The sequence below is a fragment of the Dermochelys coriacea genome, chromosome 2, assembly GCF_009764565.3.
Source record: "Dermochelys coriacea isolate rDerCor1 chromosome 2, rDerCor1.pri.v4, whole genome shotgun sequence".
Taxonomy (NCBI): Eukaryota; Metazoa; Chordata; order Testudines; family Dermochelyidae; genus Dermochelys; species Dermochelys coriacea.
In genome coordinates, this window is record NC_050069.1 from 77,936,176 (window position 1) to 77,962,522 (window position 26,347).

At 40.2% G+C, this 26,347-nt stretch overlaps 1 protein-coding gene across 1 annotated transcript in view; it reads left to right on the plus strand.

The window, feature by feature from the left end:
• Positions 1-26,347, plus strand: part of TRAPPC8 (trafficking protein particle complex subunit 8) — a 115,445-nt gene that overhangs the window by 23,317 nt on the left and 65,781 nt on the right. Inside the window, 11 exon segments of the mRNA XM_038389431.2 lie at positions 183-357; positions 1,745-1,797; positions 1,800-1,897; positions 3,138-3,225; positions 16,087-16,343; positions 19,548-19,643; positions 19,645-19,664; positions 21,770-21,872; positions 21,875-21,922; positions 23,081-23,181; positions 23,824-23,929. Of these exon segments, the coding sequence (XP_038245359.1) occupies positions 183-357; positions 1,745-1,797; positions 1,800-1,897; positions 3,138-3,225; positions 16,087-16,343; positions 19,548-19,643; positions 19,645-19,664; positions 21,770-21,872; positions 21,875-21,922; positions 23,081-23,181; positions 23,824-23,929 (1,145 nt within the window).

Sequence of the window (26,347 nt, forward strand, 5' to 3'; positions counted from 1 at the left end):
TTATAAATATGCACTTGTTTAAATTGCTTGACCAAATTTCTGCTGCAAATACACTTTTGCAGCAATCAAAAATGGATAATTATATAATATAGATGTAACCGTAAACGTAATGAAGCAAGCAGGCTTTAATACCATGAATTGATGGTATTTGTGATAAGATCATATCCTTAATGTGAATTCAGGTATGCTTGTAGTTTCTTCTGGTGAACCTGAACCTGTGGAGCAATTTCTGAAGCTGTCACAAGAGCAGCATAGAATTCAGCACAGCAGTGAATATGCATATCCAAAATGGTTTATACCAAACACACTTAAATATTATGTATTGCTGCATGATGTAAGTGCAGGAGAGGAACAAAGGTGGGTTTTTTGTCTTTTGATTTTACTGGACATTCAGAAAAGCTTGTTTTGCTGAAATGCTGACTCTATAAATTAACACGTGTGTGTGTGTGTGTGTGTGTGTGTGTGTGTGTGTGTGTGTGCACGCGCACATGTACAAAAAATTCAGTTGCCTATTTTAATATAATTGACCATTATGGAGGCTGGTCCAGGCAGATTTCCTTAGTTAATACTTTCCCTCAAACTTTTTTGTATGTGCATGTGAAATACACAAAGAACTAATTCCAGTTTTATGAAGTAGGCAATATCTAGTATCTTCAATTTCTTTCTAAAGTGACTTATCTTAAAATCATCTGCATCTTGTATTGCAACCTGTTAATTTTTTATTATTATTATTTTTGGAAAAAACAAATCACCCCCCCCCCCACCGCATACTCGTTAGCGTCTACGTTTTGAGATGACCGTCAATTAAAGTAGCTTTAAAACTTAAAATCTTTGTAGATTGCTAGGTTATACTGTAAATAGCTTGCGCATATTGGGCATCACAGACTGAAATACCACTTACTCTATTAAATATTTCTAGCATCTTTAAGAAAGAAAAAATGTCTAATTAGAACAGTGTCTCAAATTTAGAGTGATTAAAGGTGTTGGCCACAATGGTGCTAGGAAATAAGGAGACGTTACCATTGTTAGGGTGGTATGAGCCCATTTCTGTCCTTGTTTTGCAGCTATGCATCCTTAAATGCTTTAACATAAACAAATTTTTTCATGTGGTAATCCAGTGGGTTACTATAATAAATTTGGTAGTTTTTGCCTAAATTTTTCCATAGGTCAATAGAAATGCCATCATTAGGACTACTGTTATCTTAATCCTATCAGTTTATCCCTTCCTTCATACTTTTTTCTCCTCTGCTTGTTTCCTTTTAGTCTGTTACTGTCATCTCTCTTTCCTGTCTGATCTCTTCTCTAGCTTCTAACTTTTCTTTTTGTCTTCCTTTCTCCCACCCCTTCTTAGTAGGGAATAAGCGGTTACTGCCAAATAGTAGCAGTTACATCTAGTCAGTTTCCCTTTGCACACCTTCGAGGTCAAGTGTTTCTGCACTGGCATTCTGTTATGTTGGCTGCCACTCTGTCTCTGCTGCGAACTGCTATACAAAGTGTGCCTGGGAAAGTAGTAGACACAGCCGTTGGGAAGCATTTTGTAGATGCTGATGTGAGATTTGCGAGCAATTTATGTGGCAGAAAACTTTGTAGAAAAGTTTTGTAGAAACTTGCAAACTACACTTCTTCTGTTCTACAACTTTTGTCTGACAGAAAATCTGTGAACACTGTGTTTTTAAGAAAGTGATTCAAGAAAGCTACTTCCAGTTTGAGACAAACTGACTATATTTGAGATGTTCTGTTTCAGAGCTGACTCAGTATATGAAGAAATGAAGCAGAGATATGGAACTCAGGGTTGCTATTACTTAAAATAAATTCTCGAGGATCTAACAGGGAAGCAGATGAACAAATACCAGATCCTTGGAGTCAGTATCTCCAGAAAAACAGTATCCAAACCCAGGTATGTGTTCAAAAATGTTTGAAACCTACACTGTAATGACTATTGTAATCACGTTGGCTAACTTTTTGTTTCTACAATTTTGTCATGGCTCTGTATTAGAAGTGCTATTCCTGTGGGAATTGTGCCATGATTGATCATTCATCAGGGTATTCCCAAACACAACAGCATAAGATTGATTTTCCTCCTACCCCCAAAAAACAAAACAAAAAACCAACAACCCACAACTATTTTTGTTTCTGAGGGCATTAGGTCAATATTCATTTAGAGGACTTTTTCTTATGTACCACTTAAATTTATAAATCGATTATTGTAATAGTAGAATCCTTGAGCACCAAGAGAAATAATCTCTATGCTTTGTGAATTTCTCCAGTTATTCTTGGCCTCCAGCTCCAGGTAGTTAACAGCGTAAGCGCTTTACACATGCTTGCTTTCTCAAAGTTTCCTCAGGCTAACTTTCTTCCCCTCAGTTTAAGATTTTGAAAGTGTTTTAGGAAATGAGGGAATAAAAAGAGGCCAAGAGGAAACAAGTAAGTGCTTCTTTAGTGATGAGGTCTTGAAACCAGTCTGATGGGGTCTGTCTGCCTTTGATGTCAGGACTTTTAATAGTGGTGCATGTCAGTCTCTGAAGTATTTAGCATCCTCTTTGTCACAAGTCTGTTGAGAAGCAGATCTCTACAGCTAAAGAACCTTTGATGCAGAGGGGTCCTTGCACTGAAAACAGCTCCTCTCCTTTGGGGATGTGACTCACCTTTCCCTGCTCTATGTTCACTTTGATTAAAATGTATTGGGGAGTCCCTCTCCAATTGCTGCTAAATATATGGTGGCACTTGAAATTTAACGGACTTGTTGTCAAAGCCACTCTCTGCCACTGAAGGCTGAAGTTGTTCCTACTTTCTCTGCTCTATTTGATATAACTTCTCTAAATATTTGATGATTTTCTAATGAGCTAACTTGGAGAGGTGCAGCTGTCATGAATTTTGGACCTTTTCTGAACCTCTCATCTGCTCCTGATTCTCTGACTTTGTTTACACTTCCAGGCAATTTCTCAAAGCTTTAAGAGTTAGCTGTTGAGAAGCTAACTTGTAAGAGGAGCATCCATTTAAAATATGGTTTGACACTGCTTCCGAAAATGTAATATCTGAATAATCAAATTGCTGTGGGAAGAATGGACAGGAATTACTAATTTGCAAACAGCTTTTTAAAAACTGGCTGTACTAATGCTCTTTGTTTTTCCTGGTAGGAATCTTATGATGATGGTCCATATACTGTAATATCAAATAAAAATGCTGCCCACTTAATATCTGATGGCTTAGATAATGACATCCAAGGTATTTTTGTAACTTTAATTTTTGTTCAAAATTATAATGTTAATGTAGGCATGTAAATGTAAAGTAAATATAAATGTCATTTATCTTGTCTCCGTATAATCTCCTTGGGGCAGGGATCATGTCTTAGTATGTTTGTACAGTGCATAACACAGTAGGCCTTGATTCTGATTGTGTCTCGGTACCTACTGTATTATAACATTAAACAATGTTTGCTGGATTCAACACTTCCTGCACAATTGTAGTTGGTATAACTAAATTTTAAGAGTTGATATTTGGTATTCCACAAGTGTATTCTAGGGGTGTGACGAAATTCTGGCAATCCAAAACTGCAATTGTTAAATTTGGAACTCCTTTCTTGGAAAGTTTATTGGTTGTAATGATGTTTAAATATAGAATAACACCTGGAAGAATCATATTATGACAGGGCCTGACAAAATGGTGTCTACAAAGGACAATAGTTTAACTAATCTCTTAGAATTGTGTCACAGAGTAGATTTCCAAAAGGCCTTTGTCAAGGTCTTGCACAATAGTCTGCTAAACAATTGAAGTAGTCATGGTGTGAGAGGCAAACTATTGTCGTGGATCAAAAAACAGGCTGATAAATGGAAAGTAAAGAGTAGGATTAATTGGCCATTTTTTGTCATAGCAAGAAGTTAACAGGGTGCCTTAAGTTCTGTACTTGGTTCCCTGTTTTATATACATTTATTATCTGGAAAGGGTAGTGAGTGATGAGGTACCAAATGTACGATTAGAGTTATTTAGGTTAGTAAGGACAAGAGAGGACTCTGAGGAACTTCAAAGAAACCTGAGCAAACTGGGGGGAATGGGCAATATGATGGCAAATGAAATTAAGTGCCAGTAATGCAAACCAATTCACACTCGCATGGTCTTAAATTTTAACTATAAGAAAGGGACCTGGGTTTCCCCTGCAGACCTTTGCTTTGTGTGCGGCTGTGATCAGATAAACAAACAAAATGTAAGTTGTACAAGAAACGGGATGGTAAAGAATACAAAGAATATTATGCCTTTATATACATTGGGTGGTATGGCCTCATCTGGACTACTGCATGCCTTACTGGTCACCCCATCTCAAAGAACATTGCAGATCTAGAGGGATATCAGAAATGTGGTGAATAACAAAGAGCACTGGAAAAAACTCTCATTAGAAGAGTGAAAAGTTTGGGATTGCTTACTTTAGAAAGGAGACAAATAAGAGGGAACATGAAATTGTATACAATAATGCATAGTCTGGAAAAGAGAGATTGAGATTTTCTGCTCTCCTTGTCTCAGAACACAACAAGGGGTCATTCAGTGAAATTAAAAAGTGAGACATTTAAAACCGATAAAATGCTTTTTCATACAATATGAAATTAAACTGGAACACAGTTTCAGGAAGTTGTAGAGCCCAAGAACAAGATTTAAATAAGGATTAGTCACTTGCATGGAAATCAAGGATGTTCAGAATTATCAATAACAATTTGTGGAAGGGATAGTAAACCTCATGCATCAGGATTTTAGACATTTTCTAAGTACTAGAAATTAGGATGGGACCTAATGTGATGCGAGAGGCAGCTTACTTTGCATAGTCATAAAGTTTAAGACCAAAAGCGTTCACCAGAACATCTAGTCACGTTTGCTGTGTATCACAGGACACCAGTGCCACCCAGCATCGCCCAATGTGAACCCAACAACCAAAATTAGACTGAACTATTACAAGTCACAGGAGACTAGAATAGGAGGGACCAAGATCCATCAGTACCCAAGGCCCTCTCAATAGCAGGAAATGATTGAGAGATACCCAGATCAGTGGTTCTCAAACCATGGGCCGCTTGCGTGGCCCAGCTGTGTGCTAAAAAAAATTCAGATTCCCGCTTATTGCCTCACACCTTGGTCCCTGCAGGGGGCCAGGCCAGGGTCAGCTGATGGGAGATGGTGCCACGGAGTCCTGCTGGAGCACTCCCTGCCAGCAGGAAAGGCAAAGCAGCCCCCTGTGGTAGGGGAGGAGCTCAGGCGGCAGTCAGCCAGCAGCCTACTGCTTCCTCCCTCCCCGCTCTGCAGGGACGCACTGAGAGTGCTGCTGCCAGGGGGAGCACTGCCTCCTCGCTTCTTGGTGTCCATGCCTGGAGAAATTGCGGGGGGGTGGGGGGAGGGATTCACAATTACCTTGCAGTGATCAACAGCCCAGAACAATCCTGACTATTGTACAGTAACAGATTGATTGATCTCCTCCCACCCCCCCACCTCCTCTCCCAAGTATTGTATATCATGGGCACTGGTATTATGTACTGTGTGAATGTGGCCACATAGCACCATAGGTGTTGGAGCTAAGGTGCTGGGGGTGTGGCAGCACCACCTGGATTGAAGTGGTTTCCATCATATACGGGGTTTACAGTTTGGTTCAATGGCTCTCAGCACCCCTACTGTACAAATTGTTCCAGGACCCCTGCATAACACCTAGAGAGTCTTATATGCGGCCCACAATGGTAATAGGTTCAGAACCACTGATCCAGATAATCCTGGCAAGTGACCCTGCACCCACAAGCTGCAGAGAGAGCCAAAACTCCCCAAGGTCTCTGCCAATCTGAGCTGGGGCAAAATTCCTTCTTGACCCTATATACATCAGTCAGCTAAACCCTGGACTATGTGAACAAGAACCAGCTAGCCAAGCACCTGAGAGAGGGAGAGAATGCTCAGTGCCACCTCAGAGCCCAGGCCCTTTCTGGCCAGTGTCCCATCTCCACCATAGCCATCCCTGAGCCTTTCTGACCCCTGCAGGTGGCTGGCTGAAAGCCTGAAGCATGAGTTCGGGGAACATAAAACCTAAACTGGAAGTGAGCCCCAGGGCTCCTGAGCCCTGCTCCCTGTCATACAATCACATTCTTAATCACACCTGCCTATTGTGGGTTTCTTGCATCTTCTTTTGAAACATCTGATGTCGTTCACTGTTGAAGACAGGATGTTGGAGTAGATTAAACCCTCAGGGCTGATCCAGTAGAGCAATTCCTATCTCAGCTTCTAAATGTTAAATTAATTTTCTGTAGTTCAGAATATTTTTTTGAGTATTGTTGCTATCAGTGCATGCGCTTGAGGTATGTGTTGTGCTACAGTCTGGAACCTTCTGGCAAGTGGTGATCATTGAGGGGCTATCTAGACTCCTTCAATCATGGAGCATTCCTGGTGAGATTATATAAAGAGGCATTTCCCCCATGAACCCTCTTTTTATTCATTAACCATGTAACGCTGGAATTTCTCCAGTATGTCAGCTTGTTGGCAGTTTCCTTTTTTTTAGAGCAGGCTTTGTATATATCTGGATTAGAGTAGGAGTTAAAAAAACTAAACAAAAAACCTTGTTCCAATGGAAGGTGCTGGAAGTGGACTCGTGGTTTTTTTTTTTTTTGGGTTTTTTTGAGTATCCTAGACTATCAAGGTTGGAAGGGTCCTGAGGAGGTCATCTAGTTTCAACCCCCTGCTCAAAGGCAAGACCAATCCCCAACTAAATCATCCCAGCCAGGGCTTTGTCAAGATTCACCACCTCCCTAGATAACCCATTCCAGTGCTTCACCACCCTCCTAGTGAAGTGTTTCCTAATATCCAACCTAACCCTCCCCCACTGCAACTTGAGACATTACTCCTTGTTCTGTCATCTGCTACCACTGAGAACAGACTAGATCCATCCTCTTTCTGGAATCCCCTTTCAGGTAGTTGAAAGCAGTTATCAAATCCCCCCTCATTCTTCTCTTCCGCAGACTAAACAACCCCCAGTTCCCTCAGCCTCTCCTCATAAGTCATGTGTTCCAGTCCCCTAATCATTTTTGTTGCCCTCCTCTGGACTCTTTCCAATTTTTTCACATCCTTCTTGTAGTGTGGGGCTCAAAACTGGACACAGTACTCAAGATGAGGCCTCACCAATGTCGAATAGAGAGGAATGATCACGTCCTTCGATCTGCTGACTATGCCCCTAATTATACAGCCCAAAATGCCATTGGCCTTCTTGGCAACAATGGCACACTGTTGACTCCTATCCAGCTTCTCATCCACTGTAACCCCTAGGTCCTTTTCTGCAGAACTGCTGCCAAGCCATTCGGTCCCTAGTCTGTAGCGGTGCATGGGATTCTTCCGTCCTAAGTGCAGGACTCTGCACTTGTCCTTGTTGAACCTCATCAGATTTCTTTTGGCCCAATCCTCTAATTTGTCTAGGTCCCTCTGTATCCTATCCCTACCCTTCAGCATATCTACCTCTCCTCCCAGTTTAGTGTCATCTTCAAACTTGCTGAGGGTGCAATCCACGCCATCCTCCAGATCATTAATGAAGATATTGAACAAAACTGGCCCCCAAGACTGACCCATGGGGCACTCCAATTGATACTGTCTGCAAACTAGACATGGAGCCATTAATCACTACTCGTTGATCCCCACGATCTAGCCAGCTTTTTATCCACTTTATAGGCCATTCATCCAGTCCATACTACTTTAACTTGCTGGCAAGAATACTGTGGGAGACCATGTCAAAAACTTTGCTAAAGTCAAGGAATAACATGTTCATTGCTTTCCCCTCATCCACGGAACCAGTTACCTCATCATAGAAGGCAATGGATTAGTCAGGCATGACTTGCCCTTGGTGAATCCATGCTGATGTTCCCGATCGGTTTCCTCTCCTCTAAGTGCTTCAGAATTGATTCCTTGAGGACCTACTCCATGATTTTTCCAGGGACTGAGGTGAGGCTGACTGGCCTGTAGTTCCCTGGATCCTCCTCCTTCCCTTTTTTTGAAGATGGGCATTACATTAGCCTTTTTGCAGTCATCCGGGACCTTCCCCACTCACCATGAGTTTTCAAAGATAATGGCCAATGCCTCTGCAGTCACATCCACCAACTCCTTTAGCACCCTTGGATGCAGCAGATCTGGTCCAATGGACTTGTGCTCATCCAGCTTTTCTAAATAGTCCCGAACCACTTCTTTCTCCACAGAGGGCTGATCACCTCCTCCCCATGCTGTGCTGCCCAGTGCAGTAGTCTGGGAGCTGACCTTGTTCGTGAAGACAGAGGCAAAAAAAGCATTGAGTACATTAGCTTTTTTCACATCCTCTGTCACTAGGTTGCCTCCCTCATTCAGTTAGTGGCTCACACTTTCCTTGACTTTCTTCTTGTTGCTGTCATACCTAAAGAAGCCCTTCTTGTTACTCTTAACATCTCTTGCTAGCTGCAACTCCAAGTGTGATTTGGCCTTCCTGATTTCACTCCTATGTGCCTGAGCAATATTTTTATACTCCTCCCTGGTCATTTGTCCAATCTTCCACTTCTTGTAAGCTTCTTTTTTGTGTTTAAGATCAGCAAGGATTTCACTGTAAAGCCAAGCTGGTCTCCTGCAATATTTACTATTCTTTCTACACGTCGGGATGGTTTATCCCTTCACCTCAATAAGGATTCTTCAAAACACAGCCAGCTCTCCTGGACTCCTTTCCCCCTCATGGTATTCTCCCAGAGGATCCTGCCATCAGCTCCCTAAGGGAGTCAGTCTGCTTTTCTGAAGTCCAGGGTCCATATTCTGCTGCTCTCCTTTCTTCCTTGTGTCAGGATCCTGAACTCGACCATCTCGTAACTTTGGTTGTAGGAGCTGTTCTAATCTTGTGACTAACTCAGGAAAAAAAAAAATCTGGATGTCCATCTTAGAAAAACTTCCCAGACTTAAACCTTTTGTATCTGATGCTTGGATGAAGGACACTTACCTATATGATGCTCAACTTCTTTAAGTTCTTTAACCAGGTCCACAAGAGTTGGGACTTGTGTTCCAATCCATACTTATGGAAAAAGCCCTTAAAGCTTCTAATGCAGATTCAGGGTCATAACAAGCTTCAGGGCCTTGCTGAAATACTAATATCTGGCTGTCTCTGAATCTGGTGCCAAAAGGGTGTAGATGGTTTAGTTCAGAGATCTCAAACTCAAATCACCACAAGGGCCACATGAGGACTAGTACCTTGGCCCGAGGGCCGCATCACTGAAGCCTAAGATATGTTATAGTAGCCCTACAGAATAGAAATGCTGGGGCAGATTCTCAGCTGGTGTAAATAGCCATAGCTCCACTGACTTCCACTGAACTCTGACAATTTACACCAGCCAGTGATGTGCCGAGCTGTATGCAGTGTTAATGTTTTAGCCCTAAGGTCTAAAATTGTCCCTCTGGCTCCCAACCTGAGGCCTTGTTGGAAATAGCTCTGAGAACCAGACCACAGGATTTGAAAAGTAAGTGACTGGAAGAGTAATCAAAAAGCAGAATGAAAATGACTGAGAGAATGGGAAGAGACAGAATGAGGGAAACTCACTGACATGGGGGAAGAAAAGAATTGAGTCATATATATAAAGAAGAAAGTTCCTGTCCTGTTCCACAGAACAGACAGATTTAAATTAACTAACATCATTCACAAGAATGACTCCATTTACCTCCTTCGTACCGCTGCCCCAAGAATCTCCTCCCCCAGTGAGTAGCTCAGACATGTCAGTGCAAATTATATTCTTTTACATCCCCCCCCTAAATTACTGCTGAAGAAATGCTAAATGTAGCTGTGCTGCAAGGATCCATTAATTCATATTTTACCTCTTCCCCTGCCCGGCCCTGCCTCTTCTCTGCCTCCTCCTCTGAGCACGCCGTGACCCTGCTCCTCCCCCTCCCTTCTGGAAAGTCCTAAGCACCACCAAACAGCTGTTTGGCGTCGGGAAGCACTGCGAGGTAGTCATAGGAGCAGGGACGCAGTGCGCGGGGGGAGGTGGGGCGGGGGTGAGGTGAGCTTCCAGATTTTTCCTGTGGGTGCTCCAGCCCTGACTTGTATATAATTTTTTTTTTTTTTTTGGAGTTGAGAGACTGAGAGCAGAATACACAATGATTTCTTGGAGTCCCATGCTTTTAAGAAATCCTAAAAGTGCTTTTAGTAAGAATTCATTGCCAGAGTTTGATCGTTGTCAGATAAAGGGCAAGGCCTGTCAATCCCTGTTAAAGTTTTATCTACCACAAGGGAACAATAGACACACCAGTCTGTTGTGATTTCCAAGATGATGTGGTGGATTAATTCTCAGTGTTTGCAGAAGGGTTACTTCTGGATTGATACCTATTTTTCTATAGTTTAAAGGATGGATTGGAGCACTCATCTAAACCAGCTAACTACTCATAAATGTTAGCTCTTTAAAGGCTTGGTACTGTTCTTAAATCTCCCAGGAGTGGAGCTCTTTACTGACCATACATAGAGAAATGATGGTTACACAGCTGAAATTGGAGGGGTTTTGAGTGACTATTTATTTATTTATTTATTTATATAAAAATTCCAAACAAACCACCTCAATCCACATGCTTCCCCAGCCTCCACGCTGGAAAACAAGGTCTACTCTATATTCTGAGATATGATCTTGCATCATTTTGTCTGAAATGATCAATTGCTTGAGGAAGTTAGTGAACAGGAGCAGCCAACAGGGAAGTTTTGCAAGGGAGTTCAAGTCAAAGAAGTGCAACCATGTGACCCTTGGGTGAGTGTGTTGTTTTGTTTTTTGTGCCTGCCGTGCGCCTGCTTGATGGACATTTATAGTGTGGTCTGTTCTGGGGACCATGTGCTAAGGGAAGCATCCTGCTAGGCTAGGTTGAGAGTTTACTAACAAGGCTTTAGCCTGCTCTTTTCAATGCAAGCAACTCATGGTCCTCAGAGGCAGAGTATGGGTTCTTGAGACCAGAATGCTGAACTGGAGGAGCTAAGGTAGATAGAGAGGTACATGTATGAGACTTTCAGGGACACGGTAAGTGGTCCCACCCCTTTGTACTGTTGAGGATGATTAGTTTTGAGGAAGGAGCCCCTCAAGGTGGAGGGAAATGATCTCATAGTTGGGACCCTGCTTCCAGATGTCATAGTATCCTCTTGCACTGAGAATGCCCCTCTGGAGGAGGGGACCCTATTATTAGGAAGAGAGAGGTAATAGTACTGAGGGATTCATTATTAGAAATATAGATAGTTGGGTTTGTGAATTATCTGCTGGGTGCCACATGGTGAATTGCCTGCTGGGTGTGGAGGGTTGCAGACTTCGAGACATCTAGGTAGACTGTGCAGAGTAATGGGGAGGAGATGGTGGTTGTGGTGTATATATAGGTATCAATGACATAGGAAGAGGTAGGAGAGAGCTCCTGGAGGCCAAATTTAGGTTAAGTAAGTGTAGTCCAGGACCTCCATGGTAGTATTCTCTGAAATGCTTCCATTTCCATTCGGGGAGCCAGTATGACAGGCAGAACTGCAGAGTCTCAATGAGTGGATGAGACCAATGGTTTCAGGAGGAAGGATTTAGGTTTATTAGGAATTGTGGAACCTTTTGGGAAAGGGGGAACATATTCAGGAGGGATGGACTCCACTTAAACCAAAATGGAACTAGATGGCTGGCAGGTAAAATTTATCAGAGTTTTTAACAAGTTTCCCCTAGCCTAATGGGGAAAGCTGACACAGTTTGGACAGATCCATCCGTAAGGGAGAATTTATTAAAGGGGTACTCTTTATCCTAGTAAAGAGGAGAGGATAGAAGTTGATGAAATGAGTGTCATTCAATTACTGCACATGAAGCCAGACACTAAATATTGACAGATTTTTATAGCGCTTGTATACAAATGCGAGAAGTCTAAATACTAAGCTGGGTGAACTCAAGCGCCTGGTATTAATGAGGGTATCTATATAATCATCACAGAAACTTAGTGGAATGATGATGATCAATGGAACATGGTATACCAGGGTACAAAATATATACGCATGACAGAATAGATCATGCTGGTGGGGGCACTAGGTGAAAAAAAGCATAGAATCAAATACAGTAAAAATATGAAATGAATCAAACTGTATTATAGAATCTCTATGGATAGATATTCCATGCTTGAATAATAAAAAACATAGCAGTAGGAATATACTACTCACCACCATACCAAGATGGTGGTGGTAATTGTGAAATGCTCAAGGAGAGGGAGAGGTTACAAAAACAAACGCCAATAATAATGGGAGAATCGGCTATCTCCATATTGACCAGAAACATGTCTAGACACCATAAATGACGGCTTCTTGGATAAATTAGTCCTGGAACTTCACAGGGAAGAGGGCAATTCTTGATTTAGTCCCAAGTGGCGCACACAATCTTGTCCAAGAGTCATTAGCTAAACTGCTTAGTAATAGCAACCATAATGTAATTAAATTTAACATCCTTGTAGGGAAAAGTGCCAAAGAAACCCACCACAGTAGCATTTAACTTCAAAAAGTGGGAACTATAAAAAATGAGGAAAACTTTTAATTTTGTTTACTAGCAACAGTCACAAGATTGAAATGCCCTGCAAACTGCATGGGGACTATTTAAAAACACCATAACATAGGCTCAGATTAAATGTGGCTAAATAAACAAAACCAAACAAAAGGACCAAAAAAATGCCACTATGACCAAACAGAGTACAAGAGATTCTTAGAGGCCAAAACCCCAAAAGGCATCTTTTTAAAAATTGGAGTCAATCCCAGTGAAGAAAATAGACAGACAGCATAAATTCTGCCAGGTCAAGTGTAAAAGTTTTTAAGCTGACCAAAAAAGAATTTGAAGAGCAACTAGCAAACACACAAATGAACGTGAAAAAAATTAAGTACATCAGAAGCAGAAAGCCTGCCAAACAATCAATGGGGCCACTAAACGATCAAGATGCTAAAGGAACATTCACAGAAAACAAGATTGTTGGGGAGAAGCTAAATTAAATCTTTGCGTAAGTCTTCACTGCAGAGAACATGAAGGAGATTCACATACCCTCAGTTTTGTCGCCTAAACAGAATGGCTTGGAACTGTCCCAGATTGAGATGTCAGTAAAGGAGGTTTGGGAACAAATTGATACATTAAAACAGTCATAAGTCACCAGGACCAGATGGTATTCACCCAAGAGTTCTGAAGGAACTCAAATATGAAATTGCAGAACTACTAACCGTGGTATGTAATCTATCACTTAAATCAGCCTCTGTACCAGATGACTGGAGGATGGCTAATGTAACAACGATTTAAAAAAAAGTCTCCAGAGGCTATCCTGGCAATTATAGGCCGATAAACCTAATTTCTGTATCAGGCAAATTGGTTCAAACTATAGTAAAGAACAGAATTATCAGACACCTAGATGAATACTTATATGAAAACAATACAATGGCTCGGTCTCTGAGGCTTTCCAGATTCATAGCAGAGTTAAGCAAGGTTGTGTACTTGTCCCACCTCTGTTTGGGATCTTCTCATTGCTACTGAAACAAGCTTTGGTTCCTCAACTGAGGGGATCTACTCACACACAAGATCTGATGGCAAAGCTGTTCAATCTTGCGAGTTTCAGATCTAAAACAAAGACTTGAGGCCCTTATCCAACACCTCCTCTTTGCCGCTGACGCAGCATTTACAACCCACACAGAAGCTCCTCTTCAAAGCCTAATGGATAGTTTTTCCAAAGCCTGCCAAGACTTTGGGCTTACTATAAGCCTAAAAAAGACTGACATAATATGACAAGGAGTTGAGGAAACACCATCCATGAAGACTCAACCATTATGAACTTGAAGTGGTAAATGAGTTCACATACCTGGGGTCCACTATCACAGTCAACCTTTCACTTGAAACAGAATTCAACATCCACATTGGAAAAGTCACCACAACGGTGTCTAGACTGAACAAGAGGGTATGCAAAACAACAAATTAACAGACACAGATCTTTGTGCATGTGTATCAGCACACTTTTGTATGGGAGCAAGATGTGGACCTTTTTTTCTCATCGGGAAAAGAGGCTCAACAGCTTTCATATGCGTTGTCTTTGTTGAATCTTTGGGATCTCCTGGAGGGACAGTCACCAACACTGAGTTGTTCAAACAGGCCAGCATATACCCAGCATGCAAACACTCCTCAAACAGATATGCCTCCGCTGGCTTGGGCATGTATGCCAAATGAGTGATGGGCGCATCCCAAAGGATATCCTCTATGGTGAATTGGCCGTCTTGGAAAAAGGCCCAAAGGATGCCCCAAATTGTGTTTCAAGAATGTCTGCAAGTGAGACCTCAAAGAAATGGACATGGATGTGGACAAATGGGAATATCACACTCAAGACCACAGCCTTTGAAAACAAGAGCTTAACAAAGGTCTCCGGAGTTACGAGAGGAAGCAGTCCAGTTTAGCAGTGGAGAAAAGAGCTCGCAGAAGGCAGAGCCCAAATGGTTGAAACATTTGCCTTTAAATGTGACAGATGTGGCAGAGATTGTGGGTCTCTTCAGACATGTTTGTGGCTGCCATAAAACTGAGTAAATTCTTTACCTCTCAGGGGCGCATACCTGTGATCTCTAGAGACTGAAGGATGCCTACTACTAGAATACGATAGGTTGGGGAAGAGTAAACACGACTTTTTTATAAAGGGAAATCATGCCTCGCCAAACTACTAAAATTCTCTGAGGGAGTCAAAAAGCATGTGGACAAGAACGATCCGGTTTGTATAGTGTACCTGGACATTTAGAAAGTCTCTGACAGGGTCCCTCACCAAAGGCTCTTGAACAAAGTAAGCAGTTGTGAAATAAGTGATTGAAAAGTGAAACATTTGCAGATAATACAAAATTACTCAAGATAGTTAGTTAATTTCAAAGCTGATAGCAAGCCAGTACAAAGGGATCCTCACAAGACTGGGTGACAAATGGCGGATGAAATTCAATAAGTGCAAAGCAATGCAGATTGGAAAACATCATCCCAAGTATCCACAAAATGATGGTCTAAATTAGCTGTTACCATTCAAGAAAGAGATCTTGCTGTCATTGGGATAATTCTCTGAAAACCTCTGCTCAGTAGCAGTGGCAGTCAAAAAGTTAACTATGTTAGGAACCATTAAGAAAGATCAATAATAAGACATATCATCATGCCACTATATAAATCCGTGGCTCTGAGATGAATCCATCTCAGAAAAGACATTTAGAATTGAAAAAGGTGCAGAGAAGGGCAACACAATGATTAGGGGTGTGGAGTGGCTTCCATTTGAGGAGAGATTAAAGACGGGGATTGTTCAACGTAGAATAGAGATGACTAAAGGACCATATGATAGAGGTCTATAAAATCATGAATAGTATGGAGAAAAATGAATTAGGAAGTTTTACTCTTATTTACTCCTTCACATTACGCAAGAACTAGGGGTCATCCAATGAAATTAATAGGCAGCCAGTTAAAATAACCCAAACATAATGTACGGTCAACCTGTGGAACTGTTTTGAGGGGATGTTGTGAAGGCAAGAATATAACTGAGTTCAAAAAAGAATTAGATAAGTTCAGGGAGATTAGGTCATCAATTACTATTCGCAAGATGTCAGACACGCAACCCAAAGTTCTAGATGTCCTAAACCTCTGACTCTTGGAAGCTGGGGATGGATCATTCAATAATTGACCAGTTCTGTTCATTCCTTCGAAGCATCTGACCACTGACTACTGTCAGAAGACAGGATGCTGAGCTAGAGATCTGACCCAGTAGGAACATTCTTATGTTCTTAAATCACTTTGCTCCTTCCTCTCCCATCATGGCCATAGCTTTCAAGGAGGGTTCTAGATCTTGTGCAATGGGCTCTATTGACAATTTAGTCAATTCACAGTTTAGGAGAAGAGCTTTCATTTTACAAGTTAGCACAACTAATTACGGTGATAATCATATGTTAAATGCATTTGTAACACAAGCATTTAACAAGCTTTGAATAGGGGAAGTTTAGAGTAAGCATATGTGTAACAGGCTATAAACACAAGCTTGTAAAGATTACTTAAAATCTAAATTTTTGTTTTCAGGAATAACTGAATGCACAGCTAGTGAAATAGAACCTTTTATTTTCAGTAGATGGTTTATCAAATAACTTTAAGGCTCACCCTCTTCAACTGGATCATCTCAGTGATACTAGTACGAGTTTTGATGCCACTGATTACATAAAGACTGCTTCGTCACTGCATGAATCAAAGAAGACAAGTTCTGGGACTCCTCATGGTGCATGTTTAACGCTCACAGATCATGATCGAATTAGACAATTCATACAGGAGTTCACGTTTAGGGGGCTTTTGCCACATATAGAGAAACCAATTCGACAGCTTAATGATCAGGTAAGTCGCTCAGTAAAACAATTTTGGCCTACTTAATGAAATGTTGGTGCCCTGAAGTTTTTGTAGCATGGATCTGGTCATCCGAAAGACTTATCTAAATAGGGTTATGTCCCCTCCATATCTGTTAATTATTTTTTAATATTCAGTCTGATGTCCCCATCAAATTATCAGTGGTTGGTGCTTTATCAGTGTGTGTAACTAAAACATGAATGTGAAACACCATGGCTTTCATAGTACTGTCAGTGTTTGGTACCTGCATGTTTGGAAAAAATAATAAAAGGAGGCTTTTTAATATTTTAATCTATAACTTCCAATAGTCTGTTTAACTCTAGGTTAAAAACACTTTATCTGATTTTGGACAGCGCAATGCATCAACAGACACTATTTCCCTTCATCCAACTTAAACTGAAAATAAGTCCTGTAAATTTTAACCCGTGACTCAACTTGTGGCATGATGTAAAATCATGCCAAAGCATCTATTTGTACACCAGCAACTGTGTGTGATAGCATAGCTGTAATATAATTTAGGATTACTTTAGCAAGCCAGTAATTCTCCACTAACAGAGCATATGCCTCAGCTGTGAGGTACTTTTAGACACTATGGTATTTTTTTTCCTCAGGCTTTTGACTTCTCCAACACAAACGAATGCTCAATAACGATGATGACCAAAAACCATTTTACTTTCATCTGTGACTGACCAAAATATTGTGCCCCTTCCTGTTTTGCTTTGAACTGGTCACAGGTTTCCAGGCTTCCTTTCAGCTTTTACCTAGTAGTGATTCCACCTCTGTCAGAAATAGAGGGACATGTACAACTGACACAGTGCAGCAGCTTTCTTGCTTATTAAGACAAATTCACAGTAGCCACATTTTTCAAGTGCTTGCTCTCTTCTCCTAATATTCAAATGTCTCCATGGGATTGGATCTAGCTACTTGATAAGTGCTTCTCCCTCTGCATCCATTACTCCCATGATGTACATGGGAAGTGTTGAACAACAGGAGGCAGCTCACATACCGGAGCAGAACTTCCACAGGAGCTGAATCTAGAGCATGAGGTTACTCTCAGAAATCAGAGTAACTAGATCTCGCTGCCTTGGGAACCAACTTGCACACCTCCTCTTTAGAATTCTGTCTCTCAAAGGAGCAAAGATATTACGGTGATGAGGACCATATGAATACCGAATAGATTAAGGTCTGTACGCACAATAATCAAGTTACTTCTCTTGCTTGCTGGGAAGGAATAAGGGCTTGCATTTTTGTTTTTTTAGATACTTGGGAGTCCCTTAATCCTGCGATAAGGACCACAAGTACTTGAAGATTCCTCCCACATAACCTAGGATACTGTTGCATGAGCACAAACTACTTCACAAGTAGCTAAAAGCATCTGTGCCTTAATGCAGCTATACAAGGGGTTGGAGCGTACAATCTTACCTTTGTAACACCTGATGTCTTGATGCTAAACCGTGGCCATTGTATTGTTCTTTTAAGTTTAATTTCTTTAGAAATATTGCTCATCTCCAAACCTTTCTTTTGCACTCCATTGATTAAGTCCTGTGATTAAGCTCAAGAGTTAGTTCATGATTCACAGAATGACCTCACTGCACACTATGTGGTGGGGACCTTTGGCAGGTTAGCGGAGAAGGGTGTGTTGCCCGTTAAGGTGACTAGAGAGCCAATGTGTTACCTGCAAAGTGGAAGCAGTCTATTCCAGGTCAGGATGGGGATGCTAACCTATTCCCCCTCAAGGTGACTGGAAGGTGTGTGTGGGGGGGCTATTTGTGCCCATGTCTGGGCAATGAAAGCCCTCTTTTCACTGGGACAGTCTGAGCAGCACCCCCATTCCCAACCATGAAAGTAGTTGAAATACAGGGTTTCATCATGATCTTCAGAGGGCATTAAGGTAGTTGTTCCTTTCTCAGGTCGGGTGGGGAAGAGGGAAATTAATCTTTCTCCTGACCAATCTGGTGGTGAAGGTAAAGTCGGATTTTTTTTTGCCTTCCCCACAGTGGATTGGGGCTTGAAGGGGGCCAAAAACAAAAGGGGGTGTACGTTGTGATGTCTCACAACTCCTTATGTAAGTATGGGGCAGGTCCAATGCAGGTATCCATAGAGAGTGGATATGATGATCAGATAAAATGGATTGGCAAAAGATTTTAAAAGCTTTTTTTTAACCTGTGGAAGTGGTGGTGGGGAATTCAGGGTTCCTGTGGACTGGTAAGCTGGGAGTCAACCCTCCTCCTCCTCCTCTATAGGGCCCCCCCGTCATCCAAGGGATGTGGGGGCAAGGTCTCAGCAGTTGGTTTGTTGTGGACCAGGATGGTTGAGGAGGAGGGATGCCAGCAGCCCTACATGTAAATGATAGGAATTACCTGCGCTGTACACTTTATCTCCCAGGTACTCCCAGACATTTAGGAATAAGTTGCAGGCCCATTAAACAACATCCAGTGTCTCTAGTCCTCTTTTTCCGGCATTGCCGGACAAAGGCATACATTTAAAAAAATGTATTTATTTGTAAGGCAAAATAGATTTAAACTTTTTAAGGCTGTGAAAGGAAATGGGATGCTCTTCACTTCACATGAAAGAAACAAGCAAACTAAATCTTTCCCCCAATTTAGAAAAGGTTTAAACTTTTGTGGGAAAATTTCCTGCTGGTGCAGCTCACAAGTGGGAAAGTCTCTGGAAAAGGCAGCTGCAACTACCAGCATTTAACCCTGTTCGAAAGTAGGGCTGACCAATAAAGATGGCATGTATAGAATCACTGGTTGCTGTGAGAGCCTTGTACAATGATGGGAAAATTTTACCTGAGAGCCTAGTGTGAATGTGTCCTCTCATCCTATGTTTGGGACTAACACAATGATAAAAGAACTAAATATTGTAATCAAGAATAGATGACGAGTAGTTGAACTGATCGAATTTCTTTGAAGTTTTCTAAAACTGAGTACCTTTATGAATAACTATACTGCTGAAAGCACTTTTATATTGCTATAATTACAATCCATGCAAGGGGTGTACTGCTTTAAGTATATCAGTTTTTGTACATCTTGCACGTTTAAACTATGTACACAAGCCTCGACAGAGCTACAGCTTTGGATGTTTCTGGGTCGTACTGGCAACTTTACTGTTTTCTATTAAAAAAGGAATTCATACTTTATGTTGCGGTTAATTCAGTAACATCATTGTTTTGTTGTAATTTTTCTCTTCCAGTTAATATCCAGGAAAGGTTTGAGTCGATCACTATTTTCTGCAACAAAAAAATGGTTTAGTGGCAGTAAAGTTCCAGAGAAAAGCATAAATGAGCTAAAAAAATACATCTGGCGTGTTGTAAGTAAAACTATTCATCTTCCATTGTAAGTTTCAGTGAAAATACTAAACATTTTGATTTGGAGAAGCTCCCTAAGTGTAAGTTATGTCTCAGAATGTTCTTAGTTTAAAGCTGACTTGAGCAAATCATGAATGTACTGTAGCTTTCATCAGCAAAATTTAGCAAAATTGCTGATATATTTACTAAAAATGCATGAACTTGGGCAAAACAAAGCATAGCAGAATTTTATTGGTCTTAAACTTTTTTCCTAATCTGAAATTCAAATAGAGGGTGAGAGAAGTTTTTTGTTTTTTGAACAATCAGCTTTACTAATACAGTCTTTACGCTTTCCTTATTTCAAATGTTTTTACAAAAAAATTTCCATGGACAAGGATGGAGGAACCCGTATTAAGAGAAATTAGATTAGCCATGGCCTTGTCAAAAATTTGCACTGGTTGAACTTAAATCAGTTTTTAAAATGTTTTAGTTAAAATGGTTGCAAACCTATTTTTGGACATAGTCATTTTAGTGTAGTGTCTTATTCCATTTTATCTTAAACCTGTTCCTAATCAACATGGAAGCTAAACCAAAATTAAACCTGAATTGAACTGAAATGAATGTCCACACAGTCTGTTTTTTGGACTTAAAATAGGTATAAGGTAAACCAGAGCAACTTTTTTGAGTATAATATGAAACTAATGCATGAGGACAGGTAATCCTCGGAAGCGGAAATTTAGGGACAAGCATTGCCTGGTAAACACCCTGTCCTTAGGCCAGAGCTGAAGTTGTTACTGGATGCCAAACTAGCCCAAGGAATAAAGAGAGAACTTAGTGCCAGGTTGGGTTCTCTACCTTTTCCCAAATTTTCTCCTCTTAAATCTCCCTCCCCAAAATATATTGGTCTCTCTAGCACCTCAGATTGGGGCTTGGACATTTTACCAGAGGACCAAACATATTAACCACAGACAGTTATGAGAGGTATAAAGCCTTGCTGTTCAGTAATGTCTGGGACCTGAAACTGGGGAAGGACTTGTGAGCATACTGGGATTCTTACCACCATGCTGTGTGTGGATGGCTGCTCAGGGCTGCTCTTTCATATGTCTCTATTCGTAGTAGAATTTGCACTGGTTTAAAAACTGACATGGCGAAACACATTTTTTCTAACTGGCTATTGGTTTAGCTTGGCCCTATAAACTTACTGATGCAAGCTAACTAGTATAACCAGGGTTTTAAACTGATAAGAGCGAGAATGGCGTTAAGCACAGCGCAGAAGAAAAGAGACTAGACTCCCTGATGAGGTCCTCTCTTGAGCTTGATCAACAGCTGGAGAGGTAGACTTATTTGGTTTTCATGGCATCCCCATAGTTAGGACATGTGTAGGAGATGAAAGGCTATGGAGTCTTTGATGTGCAGCGTTACTACTTTAGCTGGACAATGGGGAATTGAAGGGAGCTGCCGTTCCCTTTACTGTCTCTGTTGCTGGGCCAGAATAAAGCCATTTTGTATTACAATGATGATGTATCTCAGAATTAATTGCAGTTGCAGCTACTTAACATTTTGCATTGTTTCGGCCAACTTCATAGCATAAAAGAAACTTCCTTGGCCTGGCTGTTGACCTAAGCTGTGTCCGTTCTACAAGTGCTACAGCAGCACATCTGCAGCATATACACTTGCTACAGCAACAGAAAGGTTTTTCCATTGCTGTAGTAAATCTATCCCCTTGAGAGGTGGTAGTTAGTCTAACAGAATTCTTTCGACAGAGTGCAACATTTTTCGCAGCCCAGAGTGGCGTAGCTAGCTCAACCTAAGTTTCGTTGTAGACCAGGCTCTTTGAGCTGGTGAATGATAGATTTGAAGGAAGACTCATACAGTCCACTGCCAGAAGGATGGTGGCTTCACTGTGTTTGAGTAGGTGAACTAAAATGAGGAAACATAGAAATAATATAAACATCCAGCCAACCTCGTCCTCCTGGGCTGGGGTTGCTGGCAGGGAATGACTTTCTTGTAATGTTGGTTGTTTTTTTTTTTTCTTTTATGCTGGCATCTAGCTCTGTTTGTCTTGAAATTGGCACTTAAAATGTAAATGATATTTTTGTTACAAATTGTTTATTTTTGTGTAGTTAAGGTATCCTGCAGAAGCACCAGAGCTTCAAATCAGGAAAATGGCAGACTTGTGTTTCTTGGTGCAACACTACGAACTGGCATATAGCTGCTATCATACAGCAAAGAAAAGACTTTTTTGAATGATCAAGCAATGCTTTATGCAGCTGGAGCACTGGTTGGTACATTACAGTAATATAACCATTCTGTGCATTGCTTATATAATCTGTTTAATATTAACAGTTCTTCTAGATAACAATATACAGCAAAAATAAAATGCAATTTAAAAAATATCTTATTAGCTCCAAATATGAAAACATAGCCAAGTTTTTTGTGGATGCCATATCTACAAAATCACATCCCACTCCTTAATATTGCTATAGTTTCTGTGTAGAGAATAGTTACTATTGCTACCTAACTGTGTAGAAAAAGCTTGACACACTTTGAGGGAGACCTCCTTTGGTATAGGTTAAATTAAATAGTTCTCTTATGGTAATGTGCAGAGTAGTTCTTTTAATTATTTTGAAACAGATAAAGATTAAATATTGTATTTTTTTACTTTGATTGTAAGATTTCAAATTGACAAATACTTAGTGATCTGAGCTTTTAATAATGTATTACTATCAATGTACTAGTATAGCAAATATACTGGCATTTCCTATTAAGACTCCTGAGGGCTTTTCTCTTGTTAATGCCTATATAAATCCCTTAGGCAATTTCTGTTCCTGCCTTTTAGCTTCATGCGTAAATTCATGCTCCTACAATCGGAGATAGACCTTAATATTTAGTAACTATGGGTTACTAAAAAAAAAATTTGGGGTTTTTGTGTGGTTTTTTTTTTTTTTAAGAGCTGTTGCCTAATTGAGGCACTAATTTCCAGCAGCATGACTGTTCGTTAATGGGTTTACTTTTAGCATGGATACATCACATATATACACAGAGAGAGAGAGAGAGAGATCTAAGAAGCTGTACTTGAAAAGTTCATTTAGATACCCTCAACACGTTTCGTAGCTTAAATTACATGGCACCTTTCTTTCATCTGCAAGGGTTCCGAAGTGTATATTTATATTTCCTTGGAGTTTTCCAAGTTGTAAGAAGGATTTGTGCCTGTTCAATTTATAACTCTTTAGAGATCACAGCCCTATGTGGTATGGCAGGTGTAAATAAGCCAGCAAATGAAGTTCGCTGCCACCCTTACTGTAAATTAGGGGTTTGTTGTTTAAAACATCCAGTCTCCCAAACCTGTGTGTCAGTTCAGGTAAAGATTCTTCATGCGTGATGCTGCCAAAATGATATTTTGGAGCATTAAATTACATTTTTCATTTTTATCTTGCAGGAAATGGCAGCAGTATCTGCTTTTCTTCAGCCTGGGGCGCCTAGACCGTATCCTGCTCATTATATGGATACAGCAATTCAAACATATAGGGATATCTGCAAGTAGGGTGGTGGTTTACCCTCCATTCCATCCAGTGAATGATGATGATCAGTACTATGGCCTAGTTTGCTTTCACTACACAGTAGTGCAGATTTAACATCACTTGCCTACCCTGTGTTCTAGTAGGTATATAACCGGTACACCCAAGGAAGTAAAACTGTGATAGTTAGAATTTATTCAGACTTTAGTTCAACGTATTTACTAGTATGGTTGTGGGGTGGAGGAACACTTTGTTCTTGGCAGAGTACAAGTTATTGGCAGAGACGTAATTAAAACTTGTGCCTCTGGTTCTCAGACTTGTATTCAGTCCATTAGACCACTTTGTTGCTTTGCAAAAGTTTATTTTAAGAACTTTACAGGGATGTTTTCCTAAGGAAAAAGTATTGTAACAGTTTTGATTTAAAAGCATATGATGTTCTCATCCAGGAATAATATTTTTATCAATATTATCTAGATTAAAACATTTTTTTGTCACAGAATTATTTTATCAGATACATGCATTCCTACATATAACACAATAATATATGCTAGTCAGGTACTACACAGCTAGAATTTGCCAGTTTTTGTCAGGCAGATTTAAAGCTTTCTACACTTACTCCAAAAATTTTGTTATAATGCACATAATTAATTTCTTGTCCTCTTAGGAACATGATGCTGGCTGAGAGATGTGTGCTGCTTAGTGCTGAAATTTTAAAAAGCCAGAGCAAATATTCAGATGCTGCTGCTCTTCTGATACGTTTAACCAGTGAGGTAGAGAAAACTTAATCTTTGTTTTCCACACAGTAAATGCCTTTAAATAATAGTGCTAAATTTTTAAACCAAATGGACTTCTGTACAGGGGTTCCTTCCAAAGGTGAAGATGTCCAGGGCAGAAGCTAGCTGGAATAAAGTTTGAGTATTGGGGTATAGCTTCAGTTTGCCCCTGTAAACCAAGAAAAGTCATTTTATATGTTTTTGTGCAACTTGTTACATAAATGTACCTAGTTTACTCTGTGTTCCAGTCTTCTTTCACTTGAAGTGATGTACATTATTTTTATTTAAAAACAAAAAACCCTGCCTGACTCATACATTATTAGTCCCTATCTTCATATCTATTCTTTATGCTTGACCTCTCTGTGTTAGTACTATGAGAGGATTAGACTTTAAAAAGCAGCACGATAAAAAGTTAGCATGTTATTCACACGCCATCTGTCCTTCATGTTCTAGGTGGGTGAAATGGTATCAGTAAAGGCTGTAAAACTAAAGAAATAAAGTTCTGTTCGTTGGGGTATCTTACAGTAATTACTGGTTAGGGTCATTTTAGCTAAGTATTCTGTGTCACTTTCAGTTCTGATAAGTCTTTCTCTAGCTTTAGTCTACCCCATGTGTGCACATGGCACAGCTCAAGATAAAGAAGTACAAAGGTGGTGCACAGTTCACCATTGTGCTTGCCTGCTCTGATTCTTGGTTGTAAGTTAGAGAAACTTGTTGGCTGCCAATGACCCCAGAAGCGTTGTTGTGGCATCCTTGCCATGCTCACTAACTTAGCTTTGACAGCAGGGTGGAGGTTTGGCATAGTCAGTGTCTTCTGTGCTGCTGGAGAATATTCTCTCTTCCCCCTAACCCCTGATCTAGGGTGACTAGATGTCCCGGTATTACTGGGACTGTCCTGATATTAGGAGCTTTGTGTTATATAGGCAAATATCTTCCTTCCTCCCCACCGGAAAAAGGTGTCCTGATGTTTTTTCAGACTTGCTATCCTGTCCTCCTAACCTGAACACTGGGTTGATTTACCTGTGGCTGACTATTCTGTCTTCATGGCAGTGCAGGCATGAAATGGCCATACCACACTAGTATTTGATTGTACGTACTTTTCAGTTCAGACTTTGGCCAAAGTTTCTCTAAATTTGTCCTCTGTGCTTATTTAACAACAAATTGTGTTGGTAATCTGTATTTCCTTAATAGCTAATAGAACAGCTATTCGTTCATAACTTTTGATTTTTTAATATCCTAACTTAAATAATGGGAAGATGTAATAAGAGGTAGACATTGAAATTTGCATAAGGAAATTGAGGTGCTGCTGACTGTGCTGTAGGTTTATTGTCCATCTTTCATATCATGAATGATAGGCTTGGATGTTTTCAATGCACAAGATCTCTGTGATACATGTAGTACTCTAGTTATGACAAAGCCTAGTTACAGCCCCAAAAATATTTTTAAAAGGTAGACTTCTTTATCTAATGTAATAAGGAAAAATGTCCATGTGTATTTTAAAATAAGTTAGAGAACTACTCCATTTAGTAGTAGCCTAATTGATTTTAATATATCTGGTGGTCAATCATTTTATAATTCCAAATCACTAATCTTTCTGGGATGGTTGGTTTTGCCTCACAAATTATCTGTTTGACTCCATTTCATGCATCCAGTTAGGTGAAATTCAGTTAATGTAATCGTGTGCTCTTGGGTATATGATTTATGACTGTACCCAAAATATGCAATGGGTGCTGTTTATCAGATATCTGATTTTCTTTCTAGCTTTAAAAACAATGACAACTCAGGTATCAAAATGAAGGGAACTAATGACCTTAAAAAAATGGGTTGGGAAACTTACTGCCAACTTTTTCAGAGTAAATTCAGTGCCACAATTGCACCTTCTTATATTTCTGTACTTGTTCTTATGTTAAAATAAAAATTGTATTAAAGCTGACATTCTTGTTTTTAATTTTTCTGGGGGAGAAAAATGGCAGCAGCTCACTTGGATGGGAATGGTAAGTTGTAGAAATTTCTGCCTGAGTAGCTTGAAGGCTTTGGGAGGGTTGAAATAAACATGTTCTGTCAATCCTTTGTATATCAATCTGTTTCAGTATTTTCCAGGTCACTGATAAGTAAGAGGCTGTATAGAAGGGTAGAAGTGTACCCATGCTAGTGATGTTGGTAGTTTGGAATGAGGGAACTCTAAAGCGTAGCTGTACTCACATTGAAATAACTTTGTAAACATAAGGCTCAGATGAGAGAACAATTTTAGTATTTCTTAATAAACCAGTTTTCATGTATATAATTTAAATTATTTAACCGGTGTAACATCTATACAATATAGGGATGAAAATAACACTGTTATATCTGTATAAGGGAGGCTTCTCACTTCCTTTATTATAGTAGCATTCTTTGGCTGTTGCTCCAATTCCATTT